The 17,167-nt window shown below is 44.5% G+C and overlaps 1 protein-coding gene and 1 non-coding gene across 2 annotated transcripts in view; both read left to right on the top strand.

The window, feature by feature from the left end:
• PLCG2 (phospholipase C gamma 2) overlaps positions 1–6,497 on the top strand; it is a 159,991-nt gene extending 153,494 nt beyond the window's left edge. The window contains exons 32-33 of the mRNA XM_027513943.1: positions 1,504–1,688; positions 2,288–6,497. Coding sequence (XP_027369744.1) covers positions 1,504–1,688; positions 2,288–2,330 — 228 coding nt within the window. The 3' untranslated portion in view covers positions 2,331–6,497. The remainder of the gene's footprint in view (positions 1–1,503; positions 1,689–2,287) is intronic.
• Positions 6,498–9,295: 2,798 nt separating this feature from the next.
• Positions 9,296–9,426, top strand: LOC113876912. Its single transcript, XR_003506642.1, has one exon. It is a non-coding gene; the product is annotated as a small nucleolar RNA SNORA70 (small nucleolar RNA).
• The last annotated feature ends 7,741 nt before the right edge of the window (positions 9,427–17,167 follow it).

Here is a 17,167-nt window from a genome sequence, read left to right as displayed (position 1 = left end):
AGACACAGCTGTGGGTCGGGGATTCTACATCCAGCAGCTACCATTCAAGAGTGGGGGGAAAATGAAGGTATTTTCAGATAAAAAAGACTTGATTTACTACTAATAAACTTTGCTAAAAGAATGACCATAGTAAGGAAGAAGGAATGCAGTGCAAACACAGTGGTGACAAAGATACTCGTATGGCAAAACAGAATAACCATCGCCTTAGTATACAATGGACTGGCCTGGTGGCTCAGGTGGTAAAGCGTGTGTCTGCAATGCGGGGGACCTGGGTTCCATCCCTGGGTCGGGAAGATCCGCTGGAGAAAACCCACTCCAGTACTCTTGACTGGAAAATCCCATGGACAGAGGAGCCTGGTGGGCTACCGTCCATGGGGTCGCAAAGAGTCAGACACGACTGAACGACTTCACTTTCACTTTAGAATATAAAAAGTAAGTTTTTTGGAAATAACTCAAGACTCCAAAGAAAGCCAGGAAAGAATTGATACAAAATTTTAAGAGGGAAGGAGGGAGTCCTGATTGGGAGGGGTTCGCAGAGTGGATAACGCTCTACTTTTTGACTTGCTGGTGGCTCCACCGCTGTTTGCTTTATAGTTACTCACTAAACTGTATATATGCTTTATTTACTTTCCTGGATGTTTGTTATATCACATGTATATGGACTACTAATGACTAAATTATATAACATCTATAAATCCTTTGGGATTCAGAAACAGAGATGAAGGCCTCCAATTATATAAGCATTAGCAGGAAAGATGAATTTCAGACAAACAGATCACAAACAGTCGTTACATATATGAAGTCTAAAGAAGTTGTTTTCTGTCAGGTGGAGAGAAGGTGACGGGACCATTTGTAGCTGAGTGTTGTGACGTCAACATGGCTCTTGCTTTGTTTCGCTTTAGTATTAGCAGGAAGGAAAACTGGTGTCTTTGAGGAAGAGTAGACACTTAAGCACAGTCGGCACTGGCCCTTCTCAGTGCCTCACTCACTGGCTGCGTCCGTTAGTAAGGACTGTCCCTTTATCTTCACCCCTTGTGCAAACACAATCGCCATTTCATTCCACGGCTCCTCTGCCAGTGGTCAGGATAACTTTCACCCTCGCTCTCCCCACCTCCAAAGTTAGAGTTCTGCCTGTTTGCTCGGGGGGGTGCCCACAGCAGTCTGTTAGGTCGTTAACCTGGGAAAAATATTTCAGACCAGTGTATGGTCAGAGTCCACTTGTAGAAATCAGCGTCAGCAGAAGCCCACCTGTGTATATCCACGCACGCTTTGGAGGCACTGGAGTCTCTCACTCGGTCCACTGCATCGGTATAACAGCACTAGACTGACCTCCTGAGTAGCCATCCCTTAGAGATCTTTTAAAAGCACCATTTTTTGCTTTGAATAAGATAGGCCCTGGCTCTTCTGGGAACCCCGCAGACGATCGGGTCTGCCCCGTGCTCCCTGCAGTCTCCCCTCCAGGCGGCACGTCTCCCCATGGCTGTTGTCCCCTCTGTTCTCCAGGAGAGCGAAGAGGAGCTGTATTCCTCCTGCCGCCAGCTGCGGAGGCGGCAAGAAGAACTGAACAACCAGCTCTTTCTGTACGACACCCACCAGAACCTGCGCAGCGCCACCCGCGATGCCCTGGTCAGAGAATTCAACGTCAACGAGAACCAGCTGCAGCTGTACCAGGAGAAGTGCAACCGCAGGTGGGTCACAGCCTGCAGCCACTGTGAGGTCAGGCCTGGGCCAGGGCTGAGGGCAAGCCTCCCCCTTCAGAAAGCCTGAGCCCTGACCCCTCTTCTCTTGGCTCCATGAGTTACTTATACTAAGAGCTCAAGCATCTGCACCTTCCCTGAGCTGAACTGTCCTCCTGAGCACGCCCAGGAAAGAGTGAAAATAAGCAATGACCACTACCATTTAAGGAGCCCTTCTTGTCCTCCCAAGCCTGGGCTTGTCCAGGGTCCTAAATTAAAGCAGAATCCCCCCAACTTCCAACAAGGGGGGCTCTGAGTTGTGCTGCAGACACTTAAGGACAGACGGCCAGGTATGCCAGAGTCTTGCTCCACCAAAACTATCTCCAAGAAAATGTCAGTAGTGACCTCCCTGGACACAGCATGGAGATGCCTTCTCCATGTTATTCTCATTTCATCTTGACGACACCTGCACAGCAGCAGTGACCCCAGGACAAAGACCAGTGAGGATACAGATTTGTAGAGGTTTCTTGCCTGGGGTCCACTTCCCCAAGTCTGCCATGTATCCTTGAGTCCTAGACTAATGGATGACAGTGAAATCTGTTTTATTTCAGGTTAAGAGAGAAGAGAGTCAGCAACAGCAAGTTTTACTCATAGAAGCTGGGTCCATGTGTAAGCATGTCGTGTATGCGTGTGAGCTTGCATGGAGGAGCGTGTGCTCTGTTCAGACCCTGGGAACATGCTCACGTGTGAGGTCGTCACTCCTCCAGCCTGTCACCGAGATGACATATGTGGAGACCCAAGTAGCATGAGTTGGGGTAACCTTTTCATCTTGGACACTTTCTTAACTTACAGTCTCTAAAGAGGATCCCAAAATGTGCTCACACGAGGCCTCTCACATTCCAAACCTCCCTGAATAAATGTAGTGAAACTCGATCAGTGACCTTCTGTGCACGAGCTGTAGAGTGAGCAGGATTCCTTCTCTGGCCTCTAAAGACCCAGGTAACTGACTTCTACAGAAGATGAGCTGGGTCTGTAAGGAACTAACTCATTAGATTCTGAAAAGGATCTGAACTAAAAGGCAAATGATCTCACACTGAAGGCCTCGGACTTCACCAGGCCTGGAGAGGAGACCCAGTCCTGCCCCAGCTCAGAGCACTTGAACTCCTTCTGGTGGCTGGACCCGCCTGCAGCCGCACATGAAGGGTGGGGTGGGCCATTCATTAGGACAGGGACTTGCTGGGTGAGTGGGGTCAAGGGTGGCAAGCTGGGGGCTTTCTGACTTACAAGCCTGTCAGAGACCAGAGCCCCGTGAAGGACTGGCCAGCTTCTTACCCCCGCGGCCTGTCCACTCCCTGGTCTGCACAGCCGCAGGGCCGCGGGCTTACTCACTGCTCACACGGGGTGAGACAGGGTGGGCTCCCTGGGTGACCCCGTTTCCTGAAGCAGTGAGCTAAGCTTTAGGGAATGACAGAAAATCTCAGGTGCAGCCACCCCTGAAGGGGCAGAGCCACCGAGGACAAGGCGATACTCGTCTACATCCTGGGATGCTATTTACTGATTTGTACATGTGATGCTTTAGGAAGGCTTTTTCAAAGCGCAGAAGGTGGGGGGCGGGGGTGGTCAGCAGAGGCACAACACAGAGTGAACTGAGAACTGACTTAGGAGAAAAGAGGTTTACCTATGGGGAAAAAAAAATGCTGGGAGGAACAAACTAACAGTCGGCCTAGGGGCTTTACTTGGATGGAACTGGGTCCTAGAAACCCACTCCCCTTATGGTCCTGAGCTTAGCGTGTCTGTATCAGCGGAAGAGTCCATTAAAGCCAGCCCTGCTCTGTGCGATCAGAAGACCCCCTCCTCCATTCCACACAAATTTACTGAGGACTTCCACACAGCAAGCAGTAAAATCAGGGGAGACCATGTGTTTAAAATGTTAAGGAAAAAACAGCCATTATCCTGGCCTCATGGCACCTCACCATGTGCTTCTAAAGGAACGCATTTTCCTCCCATGAGGCCAGGAGAACACACCCGAGAGCAGACTGACCAAGGTGGGGCTCTTAGTTATTCCTGAGTCGAAGCTGCTAGTTTATTTGGCATTGGCAACCGAGGGACGAGTATTCCTGGTGGTAAAAATGTTTAAAGCACCTTTCAAGAACGCTCAGATGAAACCGGCACTGAGCTGGGTGCTGCAGGGCAGCCACAGTGCACAGCGTCCTGTTAGCTGTTGGCCAGGCAGCCGGTGGAGCCTCAGCTCAAGCTGCTTTTGGCTCCGTCATTTTCCCTACAAGCTCAGGTGTCGATGGCATTACCTTTTTGCAGCCTGGGGTGTGTAAAGGACATAACACTTTCCCACTTTACTCCATTTAAAAGCTCAAAAGCTAAGATCTGGGTCCCCTTTCTGCTTAAAATGCATTTATCTGCTACTTTGTCAAAGGAATGATGAAGTAGCAGCATAGAAGACAGAAGGCTCAGCATCTGTTCAGCTGCTTTGTTGTAGAATCCACACCCAGCCACATCCTCGCAGAGTGCAGTGGAGCAGAGCAGCTGAGGGGGGTGCTGACATTCTCCACAGTGCTGAGAAGAACCCTCGCCCCGAAAGATTGGCTCCTCCTCTCAGGTGCTACAGTGATGTCGATTCAGCATCACTGGGTATTTGCCTTGGTACCACCGTTCTCCCCATGATAGGGTAACACATGAGTCTGGTCGTGTTGGTGTTAGGAGTCTCTCCATGAGGATGCACAGAGAAAGAGGGGCACAGATGACATCGCTGCTCTTCCCTGAGTCTGCCTGGAAGCCACGTAACCTGAGTATAAATACCTAGCTGAGACTGTGCTCTCACAGCCAGGTGAAGAGCACAGCCGATTCAGATCCAGCAGGAGAGTGACAGGAACGCTGTGAAAGATGGCCACGACTGCCTGTGTGCACAACTGTCTTTATTCTACTGAATAAGGGAAATGGTGAACATTAGTTACTACATGGAAAACGAAATAGATGAAGCTGGTTAGATCATTTGAGTTTGGGAAATTTAGGTTGGACAAAGTTAATTTCTCTGCTGTAAACTTGGCTATTCTAACGTGCACACTGAAGAGGGGTTAGAATATCACATTTCCTAAGTTTGATCTGAGAACCCTTTTGCCAAGAAACATCTTACAGGACTAGTTACATAGGAACACATTTGAGGACCTGCTTCTTTATTAAAGACAGTGACATGATCTAATACTTTATATGCTTTACGATGTAGTTAGAGCTGAACTTAAGCCAAGGCCAGTGGTTTTTAAACTGGGCCAGCCTTACCCCTAGCAGTCTACCAGAGCTTTCCAAGGAGCCACAGACTCATTTTTTCAGCGGATCAATTTTCAGATCCTCAACTTCCTGTTGCACTCTACCCAAAGATTCATCAGTGTGAGAAAATGCCCTTTTCTCCCCTTACAGAAGGAAGTAGGTCTTCTCCCCACATTCAGTCTTACTCTAGAGCAGGACTCAAGATACAGTTGAGTATAGTGTCTGGAAAGTGCAAGCCTCTTAACAGGATACGGGTCCTCCTCCAGTGCTGGTGGTTTCCAGTTCCTTGCTTTCAACAAAACTGAAGGAATACCCAGATTTCTGAGTATCCTGAGATTACCCTGCTACCACTAACTCCTTCTGTTCTCATTTGTCTGTGTGAAAAAAGGATCATTCGCATTTCCATTTGTAAAACTGAAAATGGAGAACAGAATCGACACTGTATCGCTGCCGTTCTGCCAAAGGTAATAGTACTCTACACAGAGAGCAAAGGACCAAAGTAGACGCCTTCTTTGACGCATTACGTTGCCAGTGGAATTTTACTGTGTTTTGTTCTTTATTAAATGTGTGCTCTGTTTATTAAACAAGCTGAGTTCAGAAGAAATTTAAAATATGTGGAGCCTTTTTAAATGATTAGTGTAGGTAGGATGTGTAATTTTGTTACAGATATGTAACTAAACAATATATAAGCCAAGAAGAATTAAGCTACAATTTTATAAAGTAGAATAAAGATACAAATTCAATGAGTAAAAAAAAAAAATGTGGCACTTCCTACCATTAAAAATTCCCTTGTTTGTAGAATTTTTTGAAAGGATGGTAGTGTCTGTCACCAAGTGTATTTAGAACCTTTGGCTAAATTTAAAGGGAAATGGAAATATTTTACCGGAAGATGCGGTATCTACCATGTACCGCACACACCTTTGCAACTATTCAGGATGAAAGCATTAGACATCAGTGTAGAAATGTGTAAGGGGACCCACGAGTTTTCCAAAGTCAGGAGGTCTCTGAGCGTAACATTTTAAGGAGACTGATCCAGGGCCACCAAGGGTGAGTTTTATTTGGACTTAAGAAGGATGGACAAAGGGGGCTCTAGTTCTTTTAATTTCTAGAAGTGTAGATGAACTTTCCAAATAGGTGATATCCAGCTTTTTGGAGACAACCCTCAAAGCTATATTCTTAGCAACAGAAAGCTGATCATTAGATTAAGAAATACGCAGAATTATAAAACTGGCATTTGAAAACTACTCACTGATTTTGTGTTAGGCTTTTCATTCTCACAATATTTTCTTCCTGAAGAACCAGTTCCATGGTGATCCTGTCTCAGAAATGTCCATACTTATTTCTCAATAGGCTTTAAAAAGCTGCACTTGTAAACGTGTGTTTATTATTAAAGCTTAATTTATTTTTTATATAAATAGTGTGTGCTTGTGTGTAGACAGAGAATCATGTGAATGTATCACATAAATGTTGGCTGTTGTTAATGTGAGAATTAAATGGCTGTATCACAGTTTAAAAAAATAAAACTTTATCTCATTCAATAGATTACTAGCAGTCTGTCTGGAATCATTTTTTGTTGTTAAAAACTATTCATTTTTTGTTCTTCTATAAACTAGGATATAGGCCTGCCAGCGATGACACAGTTACCATAAAAAAAAAATAATAATGCTTTTCTGTCCTTTCCTTTTTCCCCTCGGTTACTAGTCTTTCTTTAAGCAAAACCTCACTCCATGTAGAAACCCAAGTTTCTAAAGTTAATACATGACAACTCTGCAGTTTGTTGGTCTTTGGAAGAATTTTTTGTGCTAGTCATGCAATGATGTTAGTAAAAACACCTGTTGTTTCTCCACTAAGCACGAGGGCGCGCCAGAACTGTCATTGTGTTTTCTTGTCATCAAGTCCTGTGCACAGGAGGCCACTCTGCCCCACCCCGATCCTCAGCCTCTGATGACTGGACTAGTCACCCTGGCCCAAAACCTGAGTCTGTGACAAAGCCCTGCAGTAGAAGAGACGCGGAGAGTAGAAAAGAACAAAGGATGAATTAAAACTGCTGAAAGGTCACTTTTTAAAAGTGGATAACATCATAACTCTCATAAAGATGCTAAGTGAACACCTGTCTAATTTTATTTAACCCCTTCATTAACCGTGGAATGATTAAACTGTCATAACTGTTTCAAAGGACAAGTCAAAGAAGAACATGCAGTTAGGCTACCTGGTGGTCCTGATTATCTGATTCTACACCTTTCATTGTGAGAAGTTCAGATGATTCTTATCCCTAGAAACCCAGATTGTGTCCAGTGAAGACAGGATGGTCACTGGCTCTGAGTACTCACCAGTTTTCCTAGTTTGTTTTTTTTTTAAATCTGTTGAGCAAATTTATTTTAACATCACTAACAGGCATGAAATCTGACCCTGACCTTATACCACACACAAATATCAACCAAAGTTAGATTACAGATCAAGAGGTAAAAGATCAAACAGTATCACAGCCTTACAGTAGGGAAAAGTTTCAACAAAATACCAAAGGCTTCTGAGTACTGACCAGTTTTCCAAGTTTTTTTTCTTTTTTTTTTTTAATCTGTTGAGCAAATTTATTTTAACATCACTAACAGGCATGAAATCTGACCCTGACCTTATACCACACACAAATATCAACCAAAGTTAGATTACAGATCAAGAGGTAAAAGATCAAACAGTATCACAGCCTTACAGTAGGGAAAAGTTTCAACAAAATACCAAAGGCTTCACCTGGCAAGGAAGGCAGCGAAACTAGACTCTGCTAGCCTTCATGACTGCTGCTCCTCAAAAGATACAGTGAGGATAATAAAAAAGCAAGCCACAGGGTGGAAGAAGAATTTCTAATAAACTTATCTGACAAAAAGTCTCATTGAAAATGTGACTCCACCCCTCCAAGTCAGTAAGATCATCCTTTAGGGTAAAAGGTATTTCATGAATAACCACCTCATAAAAGTACATCCAAATGGGTGATAGGCAAATGAAAAGATGCTTACTCATTATTTGTAAGAGAAAATGCAAATTAAGACCACAAGAAGATACCACTAACACACTGGAGTGGCAAAAATTGGAAAATCTTAACAGTACTATCAGTTCTTAGAAAGAATGCAGAGCAACTGGTAATTGTGTAATTTGGTAGCAAATTACATTGTAAAGACATCTGACTCTCTACTGATGTTTACCGCGTGCACAGCCTATGAGCAAGCATTCTACTCCTGCATACAGTTGGCCCTCCGTAATCCGTGAGTTCCGCATTTGTGGATTCAACCAATCTCAGATCGTGTACCACGTTTGCAGTCCACACTGAATCAGCAGGTGGTGAATCCATGAGTGCGGAGGGCGGACTATGAGGCTTAAGCGTCCTGAGAGTGCTGAATCCAGGGCAGATCCTGGAGACAGTCCCCTACGGATACTGCGAGACACCAGTGTGCCTGCTAGAAGCGCATCCCTGTGTCCCCTAAGGACATGTACAAGACTGTCTGTAGTGCCGTTTCACACCAGGCAAAACCTGAAGGGTCCTGCTGTCCCTCTCCTGTATGTGTTAACCTTGTGTCTACACAATGGAGCACACACAGCAACCTCAAAATGACTGAGCTATAAGCAACATGGATGGATCGCACAAGTATAATTTGAGTGAAGGGAGCTAACAACACAAACAGCAAAGAAAAAAAAAAAAAAAAGGAAAACCACAAATTACTAGGCGGATATACAGGAAAATGTAGGATATTTGAGAGATGGATTAGTATAAGAAGGTGACGCAGAATGGAGCTCAGCACATACATACAACATGGATACATTCAAATGCTTTCTCACACTGTGAGAAAAGTGTGAGAAAAGTGAAATGCAGAAAAGTGCACTCAGTGACACCATTTGTACACATTTAAAAAAACGCAAACAATATTACACGTTGCGTGGAACAGACATACAGAGAGGCGGAAGTATAAAACGACTGAAAGGGACATCTGAAAGTCGAGACAAAGACTGAGTCGATGGGGAGGCAGCGACCAAGACAGGGAAAGGCAGTGCTAACTCGGTTGTGTGTTTCTTTTTTAAACACTGGAAGTGTTGGTCTGGCCGGTACAAATGTAAAAGTAGGCCTGCCTACAGAGAACTTATACCGATCCTTCTCCAACTCCTCCTAAAGACTGAAGAGGAAGGAACACTCCCAAAGACATTCTATGAAGCCACTATGGCCCTGATACCAAAACCAAAGACTCCACCAAAAGAGAAAACTACAGGATAGTCATTTTGTTGACTACAGATCCAACCAATCTCAACCAAGTATTAGCAAACTGAAGCCAACCATACACAGCAAAGGCCATAAGCCACAGCAGCCAGTGTAGCCGACTGTACTCTTTTCTCCATGGGGCCCAGTGTGCGATGGCTACACACGGCAGCCTCAGAAGGGTATGCAGCCTGATGGCCTGCTCCAGTTGCCCTAAGGGGCCTGGAGACAGCCCTTTCCAGTGGACATGCATGACTGGCATGCTGTCCCCAGGCTAGACTCCAGACAGGTGTGCACAGTGCCTTTGGAAAGCCCCAGGGCACACTGGCCAGGGTCCACATTGCCCAGTTCATCATGTCCATCTGCACCAAGCTACCATCTGCAACAAGGTACCTGTGATTAAGGCCCTCCACGGGGGGCCAAGTTCAAGTTCCCTGGTCTCCAGAAGAGCCACATCTCCAAGAACTGGGGATTTACTAAGTTTAATGTGGATGAATTTGAAAACATTGTGCAGAAAAGCGGCTCATCCCAGACGGCAGTGAGGTCAAATCCATCCCTCATCATGCCCTCAGAACAAATGGTGGGCCCTGCACTCACTCATGAGAGCCTTGGGCCTGTCCCCTCCTTACTCATGCCCACCTGTATAAACCCTACTTTCCTGCCAAAAAAGTCATACACTATGACCAATTTGGATTCATCCCAGGGTCACAAGGATGGTTCAACATATGTAAACCAATGTAATAAACTACATCAACCAAAGCCCGTGATTCTCTCCATAGATGCAGAAAAAGCACTTGATAAAATTCATCCATTCACAATAAAACCCTTACCATAGTGGGTACAGAGGGAACATATCTCGACACAAGAAAAGCTATTTATGACAAAACCATATGCAATAGACTCAACCTTGAGAAGCTGAAAGCCTTCTGGCTAAAATCTGGTCCAAGACATGGATGCCCACTCTCACCACTTCTCGTCAACACACTACTGGAAGTCCTACCCACAGTAATCAGAGAAAAAAAAGAAGTAAAAGTTATTCAAATTGGTAGGAAAAGAGTAAAATCGTCATAATATGCAGACAACATCATGTAGATAGAAAATGCTGAAGGTCCCATACAAAAAAAATACTAGAACTGATGAATGAATTCAGCAAGGTAGTAGAATATAAGAATAACATACAGAAAATAATTGCATTTCTTTATACTAAAAACGAAATATCATAAAGGGAAGGTAAACAAACAATCCTTTTTAAAATCTCATCAAAACAAAACACAAACTTAGGAGTAAATCTCACCAAGGAGGTGAAAGACGAATATGCTGAGAAGCACAAAACGTTAATGAAGGATATTAAAGGGTTCCCAAAATGGAAAGAGCCCATGCTCTTGGATTGTAACAATATTTTTTAAATGACAATACTACCCACATCAATCTATAGATTTAATACTAGCCCCGTCAAATTACCCATAACTTTTTTCACAGAACTAGAACAAATACGCCTTCTGTTTATATGGACCGTCACAGCCCCGGAATGGCCCGAGTAATCCTGAGGAAGAACAACAAAGCGGGAGGGATAACCCTACCGGACTTCAGACGATACTCCAAACCTACAGTAATCAGAGCAGTGCACTACGACAGAAAAGCAGACAAATGAATCAACGGAAGAGAACAGAAAGCTCAGGAAAACCCACACACCTACAGTCAATCCATCTTCCACAAAGGAGGCAGAGTTTAAAATGAGAAAAAGTCAGTTCAGGAAGTGGTGCTGGGAAAGCTGGACATGTAAATTGGTGAAGTTGGAACACAACCTTTCACATTGCATAAAAATCAACTCAAAATGGCTTAGAGACTTAGAAACCTATGATAGGACACCATCAAACTCCTAGAAGAGATCACAGGCAAAACATTATGTCATATAAATCATACCAGTGTTTTCTTAGGTCAGTCTCCCAAGGCAATAGAAATAAAAATAAACAAATGGGACCTAATCAAATTTGCAAGCTTTTTCACAGCAAAAGAAAAATACAAACAAAGCGAGAAGACAGTCTATGGAACAGGAGGAAATATTTGAAAATGATGCGACCCACAAGGGCTTAATCTCCACAATACACAAACAGCTCACACAACAACACAAAAATAAACAACTCAGTAGAAAAACAGGCTGAAGACTTAAATAGACATTTCTCCAAACAAGATATATAGGCGGCCAACAAGCACACAAAAAGATGCCCAACACCACTAGTTATTTAGAGAAATGCAAATCAAAGCGACTCTGAGGCAACACCTCACAGCAGTCAGTAAGGCCATTGTTTCACATTCCACAAAAACCACTGGAGAGGGTGTAGAGTAAAGGGAAACCTCTTACAACGTTGTTGGGAATGTAAACTGGTGCTGCTATTATGGACAGCAGTATGGACGTTTCTCAAAAAACTATAATAGGGTGCCATTTGATCCAGCAGTCCTACTCCTGGGCATATACCCAGGCGAAACTGTAAATTGAAAAGATACATGTGGCCCTGTGTTCACAGCAGCACTATTTACAACAGCCCAGCCTTGGAAATGGGAACACCAGACCACCTGACCTGCCTCCTGAGAGACCTGCACGCAGGACAAGAGGCAACGGTCAGAACCCGACACGGAACAACGGACCGGTTACAAATCGGGAAAGGAGCACATCAAGGCTGTATATTGTCACCTTGCTTATTTAACTTATATGCAGAGTACATCATGGGAAATACTGAGCTGGATGAAGCACAAGCTGGAATCAAGATTTCCAGGACAAATATCAATAACCTCAGATATGCAGAAAACATCACCCTAATGGCAGAAAGCAAAGAGGAACTAAAGAGCATCTCAATGAAGGTGAAAGAAGAGCATGAAAAAGCTAGCTTAAAACTCAGCATTCAGAAAACTAAGATCATGGCATCTGGTCCCATCACTTCATGGCAAATAAAAGGAGAAAAAGTGAAAATAGTGACAGACTTCATTTTCTTGGGCTCCAAAATCACTATGGACAGTGAGTGCAGCCATGAAATTAAAAGACACTTGATCCTTGGAAGAAAAGTTATGACAAACCTAGACAGTATGTTAAAAAGCAGAGACATCACTTTGCCGACAAAGGTCTATACAGTCAAAAGTGAAAGTGAAAGTGAAGTCGTGTCCAGCTGTTTGCGATCCTGTGGACTGCAGCCCACCAGGTTCCTCCGTCCATGGGATTCTCCGGGCAAGAATACTGGAGTGGGCTGCCATTTCCTTCTCCAGGGGATCTTCCTGACCCAGGGATCAAACCCAGGTCTCCTGCATTGCAGGCAGATGCTTTAACCTCTGAGCCTTTTCCAGTAGTCATGTATGGATGTTAGAGTTGGACCATAAAAAAGGCTGAGTGACACAAAGTTGATGCTTTCAAACTCTGGTGTTGGAGAAGACTCTTGAGAGTCCCTTGGACAGCAAGGAGATCAAACCAGTCAGTCCTAAAGGAAATCAACCCTAAATATTCATTGGAAGGACTGATGCTGAAGTGCCAATACTTGGGCGCTGGCTCATTGGAAAAGACCTGGATGCTGGGAAAGACTGATGACAGGAGGAGGAGGAGTTGAAAGAGGATGAGATGGTTGGATGGAATCACTGACTCAATAGACAAGGAGTTTGAACCAACTCTGGGTTATAGTGAAGGACAGGGAAGCCTGGCATGTTGCAGTCCATGGGGTTGCAAAGAGTCAGACATGACTCTTGGAAAAACCTAAATGTCCATCAACAGAAGATGGATAAATTAGATGTGGTACATGTAAACAGGGGCTTCCCTGGTGGCTCAGACAGTAAAGCATCTGCCTGCAATGTGGGAAACCTGGGTTCAATTCCCGGGTCAGGAAGATCCCCTGGAGAAGGAAATGGCAATCCACTCCAGTACTCTTGCCTGGAAAATTCCATGGATGGAGGAGCCTGGTAGGCTACAGTCCATGGGATTGCAAAAAGTTGGACACGACTGAGCAACTTCACTGGTTCATGTATACAGTGGAATATTACTTACCCATTAAAATGATAAATAATGCCATTTATAGCAACATGGATGCAACTATAAATTATTATACTAAGTGAAATAAGTTGAAGAGAAAGACAGATACCATATGACATCACTTACATGTGGAATTAAAAACAATACAAATGAACACAGCTATGAAACAGAAAGACTTGTGGTTGCCAAGCAGGAGGGAGGGTGAGGAGGGATGGTGTTGACATTAGGGGTTAGTAGATGCACATTATTACATATGGGATGGCCAGACAACCAGATCCTACTGTGTAGTACAGGGGACTATGTTCAATATCGTGGGATAAAACCGTGGGATAAAATGCTGAAAAGAATATACATGTGTGTGTATATTTGAGCCACTTTACTGGATAGCAGAAATTGATACATTATAAATCAACTACACTTGCATAAGAATAAACTACAATAAAAAATAAACCTTGGAAAGCATAAACACAGGTGTGAGGGAAACAGATTACCACCCACTGTCAGGGTCTACACATGATGCTAAAATTAGTTAAAGTTTGAGGAGGGCAGGTTATTTGCAGTCTCAAAATACCTTCTTCTAGGAAATATAATTGTACAAAGAAAATCAAGAGCTTTACAGTGGATGAACCTAGCAGATATCATCACACCAAAAATGATCAGTGTCACCACCGTGACATCACATACCTGAGAAGGTACCTCGTTTCTGTGAAAGTGTTAGTCGCTCAGTCACGTCCGACTCTTTGTGACCCCATGGACTGTTGCCTGCCAGGCTCCTCTGTCCATGGGATTCTCCAGGCAAGAATACAGGAGTGGATAGCCACTCCCTTCTCCAGGGGATCGAACCCAGGTCTCCTGCATTGCAGGTGGATTCTTTACTGTATGAGCCACCAACTTCAAACAAATCATCAGACAAACCCTTGAAATGCAAGATGTTCTACAAAGCAAATGACCAGCAGTCTTCAAAAGTGTTCAGGTCATACATGGCGGGGTGGCGGGGGGGTGGGGGGTGGGGAGCAGTGGCAGTGGCACTGAAGCAAAGCCACGGATTGGAGGAAACTGGAAGCCATAGCAGCTGCATGTTGTGTGGGATCCTGGACTGGGTCTTGGACGAGAAAGAGGACACGGTGGACAAGCCAGTGAAAACCAAATAAAATCTGCACGTTACTCGCATGGCTTCAATGCCCCGTCTTAGCTTTGACAGCTGGACTGTGGTTGGGCAGGATGGTAACCCTGGGGACTCTGGGTGGTCCAGGGTATGGAACTTGCCGAACTCTTACTGCAACTTTTCTGTAAGCTTAAAATGTCAACATAAAAAATGAAAAGGGAAAAGCATTGGTGCTAGAGAACAAAGAGAGAAAAACCAAAGATGGCGAATTCCACGCAGATTTTGTCACAGGCCAGAGCAAACATCTCACCACAGGTGTTTTCTAAGAACACAGGGATTGTTTTGTATTTCAATCTAAAACAAGGGGTCAAAGAAGATTCACAAGTTCAAAGTTGGTAATAATAATAAAATCACAATGTAAGCATGAATTGATATAACCTAAATGGATTTACCTCCATGGAGTAAGGTAAGAGAGTATGTGGGGAAAATAGTCAAATCTTTCTCTTTGAAGATAATTGCTAACATCGAAAAAACCAAGAACTTATAGTATAAATGCAGGTTTTTCTTTTGTGTTAGAACTGTGGGAGTTAATAATCAAAAGGAACAACTGCTGACCTTGGGGAGCAGGGGTCAAGGGGCAGGGCATGGTGCCCAGGAGACAGCTGGGTTTTTTTTGGTAATAATGCTAGTAGCTCTTCAGTTCAGTTCAGTTCAGTCACTCAGTCGTGTCCGACTCTTTGCAACCCCATGAATCGAGGCACACCAGGCCTCCCTGTCCATCACCAACTCCCGGAGTTCACTCAGACTCACGTCCATCGAGTCAGTGATGCCATCCAGCCATCTCATCCTCTGTCGTCCCCTTCTCCTCCTGCCCCCAACCCCTCCCAGCATCAGAGTTTTTTCCAATGAGTCAACTCTTCACGTGAGGTGGCCAAAGTACTGGAGTTTCAGCTTTAGCATCATTCCTCCCAAAGAAATCCCAGGGCTGATCTCCTTTAGACTGGTTGGATCTCCTTGCAGTCCAAGGGACTCTCAAGAGTCTTCTCCAACACCACAGTTCAAAAGCATCAATTCTTCAGCGCGCAGCCTTCTTCACAGTCCAACTCTCACATCCATACATGACCACAGGAAAAACCATAGCCTTGACTAGACGAACCTTTGTTGGCAAAGTAATGTCTCTGCTTTTGAATATGCTATCTAGGTTGGTCATAACTTTTCTTCCAAGGAGTATTTAGTAGCTCTTTAAACTCTGTGTATATACAATTGATAAAAACTGAAAATGCAGAACGTGAGTACGTGATACACTGATGAGGAACATATGACTTATTCGAGGACACTGGCTGTGAAGGTGACGAGAGGGGTGGGTCAGGAGCTGGGGTGGGTGAAGGGAGCGCTTCTGAAGATGTGCTTGTGCTGCTGATGGAGACGATGTAGTGGAGAAGGGAAGCAGAGAAAGGGTGAGTGCAGGAGGGAAGCCGTGGGCGCTGATAAGGGGCCGAGATGGGCAGATTTCCCGTGTAATTTCTTCTACACAAGAGACAAAGCAAGGCCATCGGCTGACCCTGGGGAGGGTTAGGGCTTCCCAGGTGGTGCTAGTGGTGAAGAACCCGCCTGCCAGCGCAGGAGACCTAAGAGACGCGGGCTTGGTCCCTGAGCGGGGACGATCCCCTGGAGGAGGACATGGCAACCCACTCCAGTGTTGCTGCCTGGACACTCCTGTGGGCAGAGGAGCCTGGCGGGCCACAGTCCATGGGGTCACACAGAGTCGGACACGCCTGAGCGACTTAGCGTGCACACACAGGGAGGGTGGAGGTGTGACACAATCATCTTAAGAGAAGGAGAAAAGAATTTCTTAGTGAAATACAGTAGGATTGCATAGTTTCACGTGTTTCTATAACGTATGTGTTATTGTGTTTTTAGGACTTTCTCACTGGTATTCTTTGATTTTTTTGGGGGGTCAGGTTTTGTGCTGGTTTCATAAAAATTACTCGGAAGCCTTCTTTGCCAGGGTGATGGCACATTCTGAATAGAACTGGAGGCAACTGCTACTTACCTACAACACACAACAAAGACACCGTTTGTGAAGCTTCTGGGGCCTAAGAATTTTCTCATTTTCTTCTAGGATAAAACAATTTATTATCTCTTATGGGCTACTTTTCTATAATAGCTATTATGTATGTGCATATCTAAAATATATATTGATGACATAAGAGCCTTAAAATAATTACACGCAGGTACCTACTCTTTCCATCATCACTCAGTCTTCTACTTCATACACTCCTGCCACATCTCCTTATCTTTAGTTTATACCTGTTAGGTTTTATTTGTCAAGTTTACCTTCCACACTTTCCTGGTTTAGTTTAGATAATGGATTATCTACTTCCCTGATTCTGTGTTTGTGCTTTTCCCACAAAACAACCTACTCTTGCATTTATTTGATATTTGGGTTGACCAATTCGGCCATTTCTGTGTTTATCACTTATCTCCAGTGACTCAGTCTTTCCTTAGCCTCCCGTTCTTTTTATAATTGCTTGTGTTTGGTTAGGTGATTTCTGTTATTTCACTTTTGTGTGCTAACGCACATGGAACTGTACACAGCTAGGCTGCCTGGGCTCGTGGGCGTCACTCTTCTGAAACACCCGTCAAGAAAAGACACCTGGCAGGTACCTAGGATTCAGGCCAGTGGTCAGTTGCTTCTTGACAGGATGGGAGAAAGTGGACACAGCTGTGTGGCCGGGACACAGGATTAGTAGCATCCAGAGAACTTAGTGCCCCAGTCCATCACGGTAACACTGCTGGCCTCGCCCTTGGGAGTCCCCCATTGAGAGCTTCCAGACAACCAGATGCTGCTGTACACACAG

Source organism: Bos indicus x Bos taurus, chromosome 18, assembly GCF_003369695.1.
Source record: "Bos indicus x Bos taurus breed Angus x Brahman F1 hybrid chromosome 18, Bos_hybrid_MaternalHap_v2.0, whole genome shotgun sequence".
Classification (NCBI taxonomy): domain Eukaryota; kingdom Metazoa; phylum Chordata; class Mammalia; order Artiodactyla; family Bovidae; genus Bos; species Bos indicus x Bos taurus.
The sequence above is the reverse complement of the archived record's forward strand: the minus strand, read 5'-3'. Positions and strand labels throughout refer to the sequence as shown.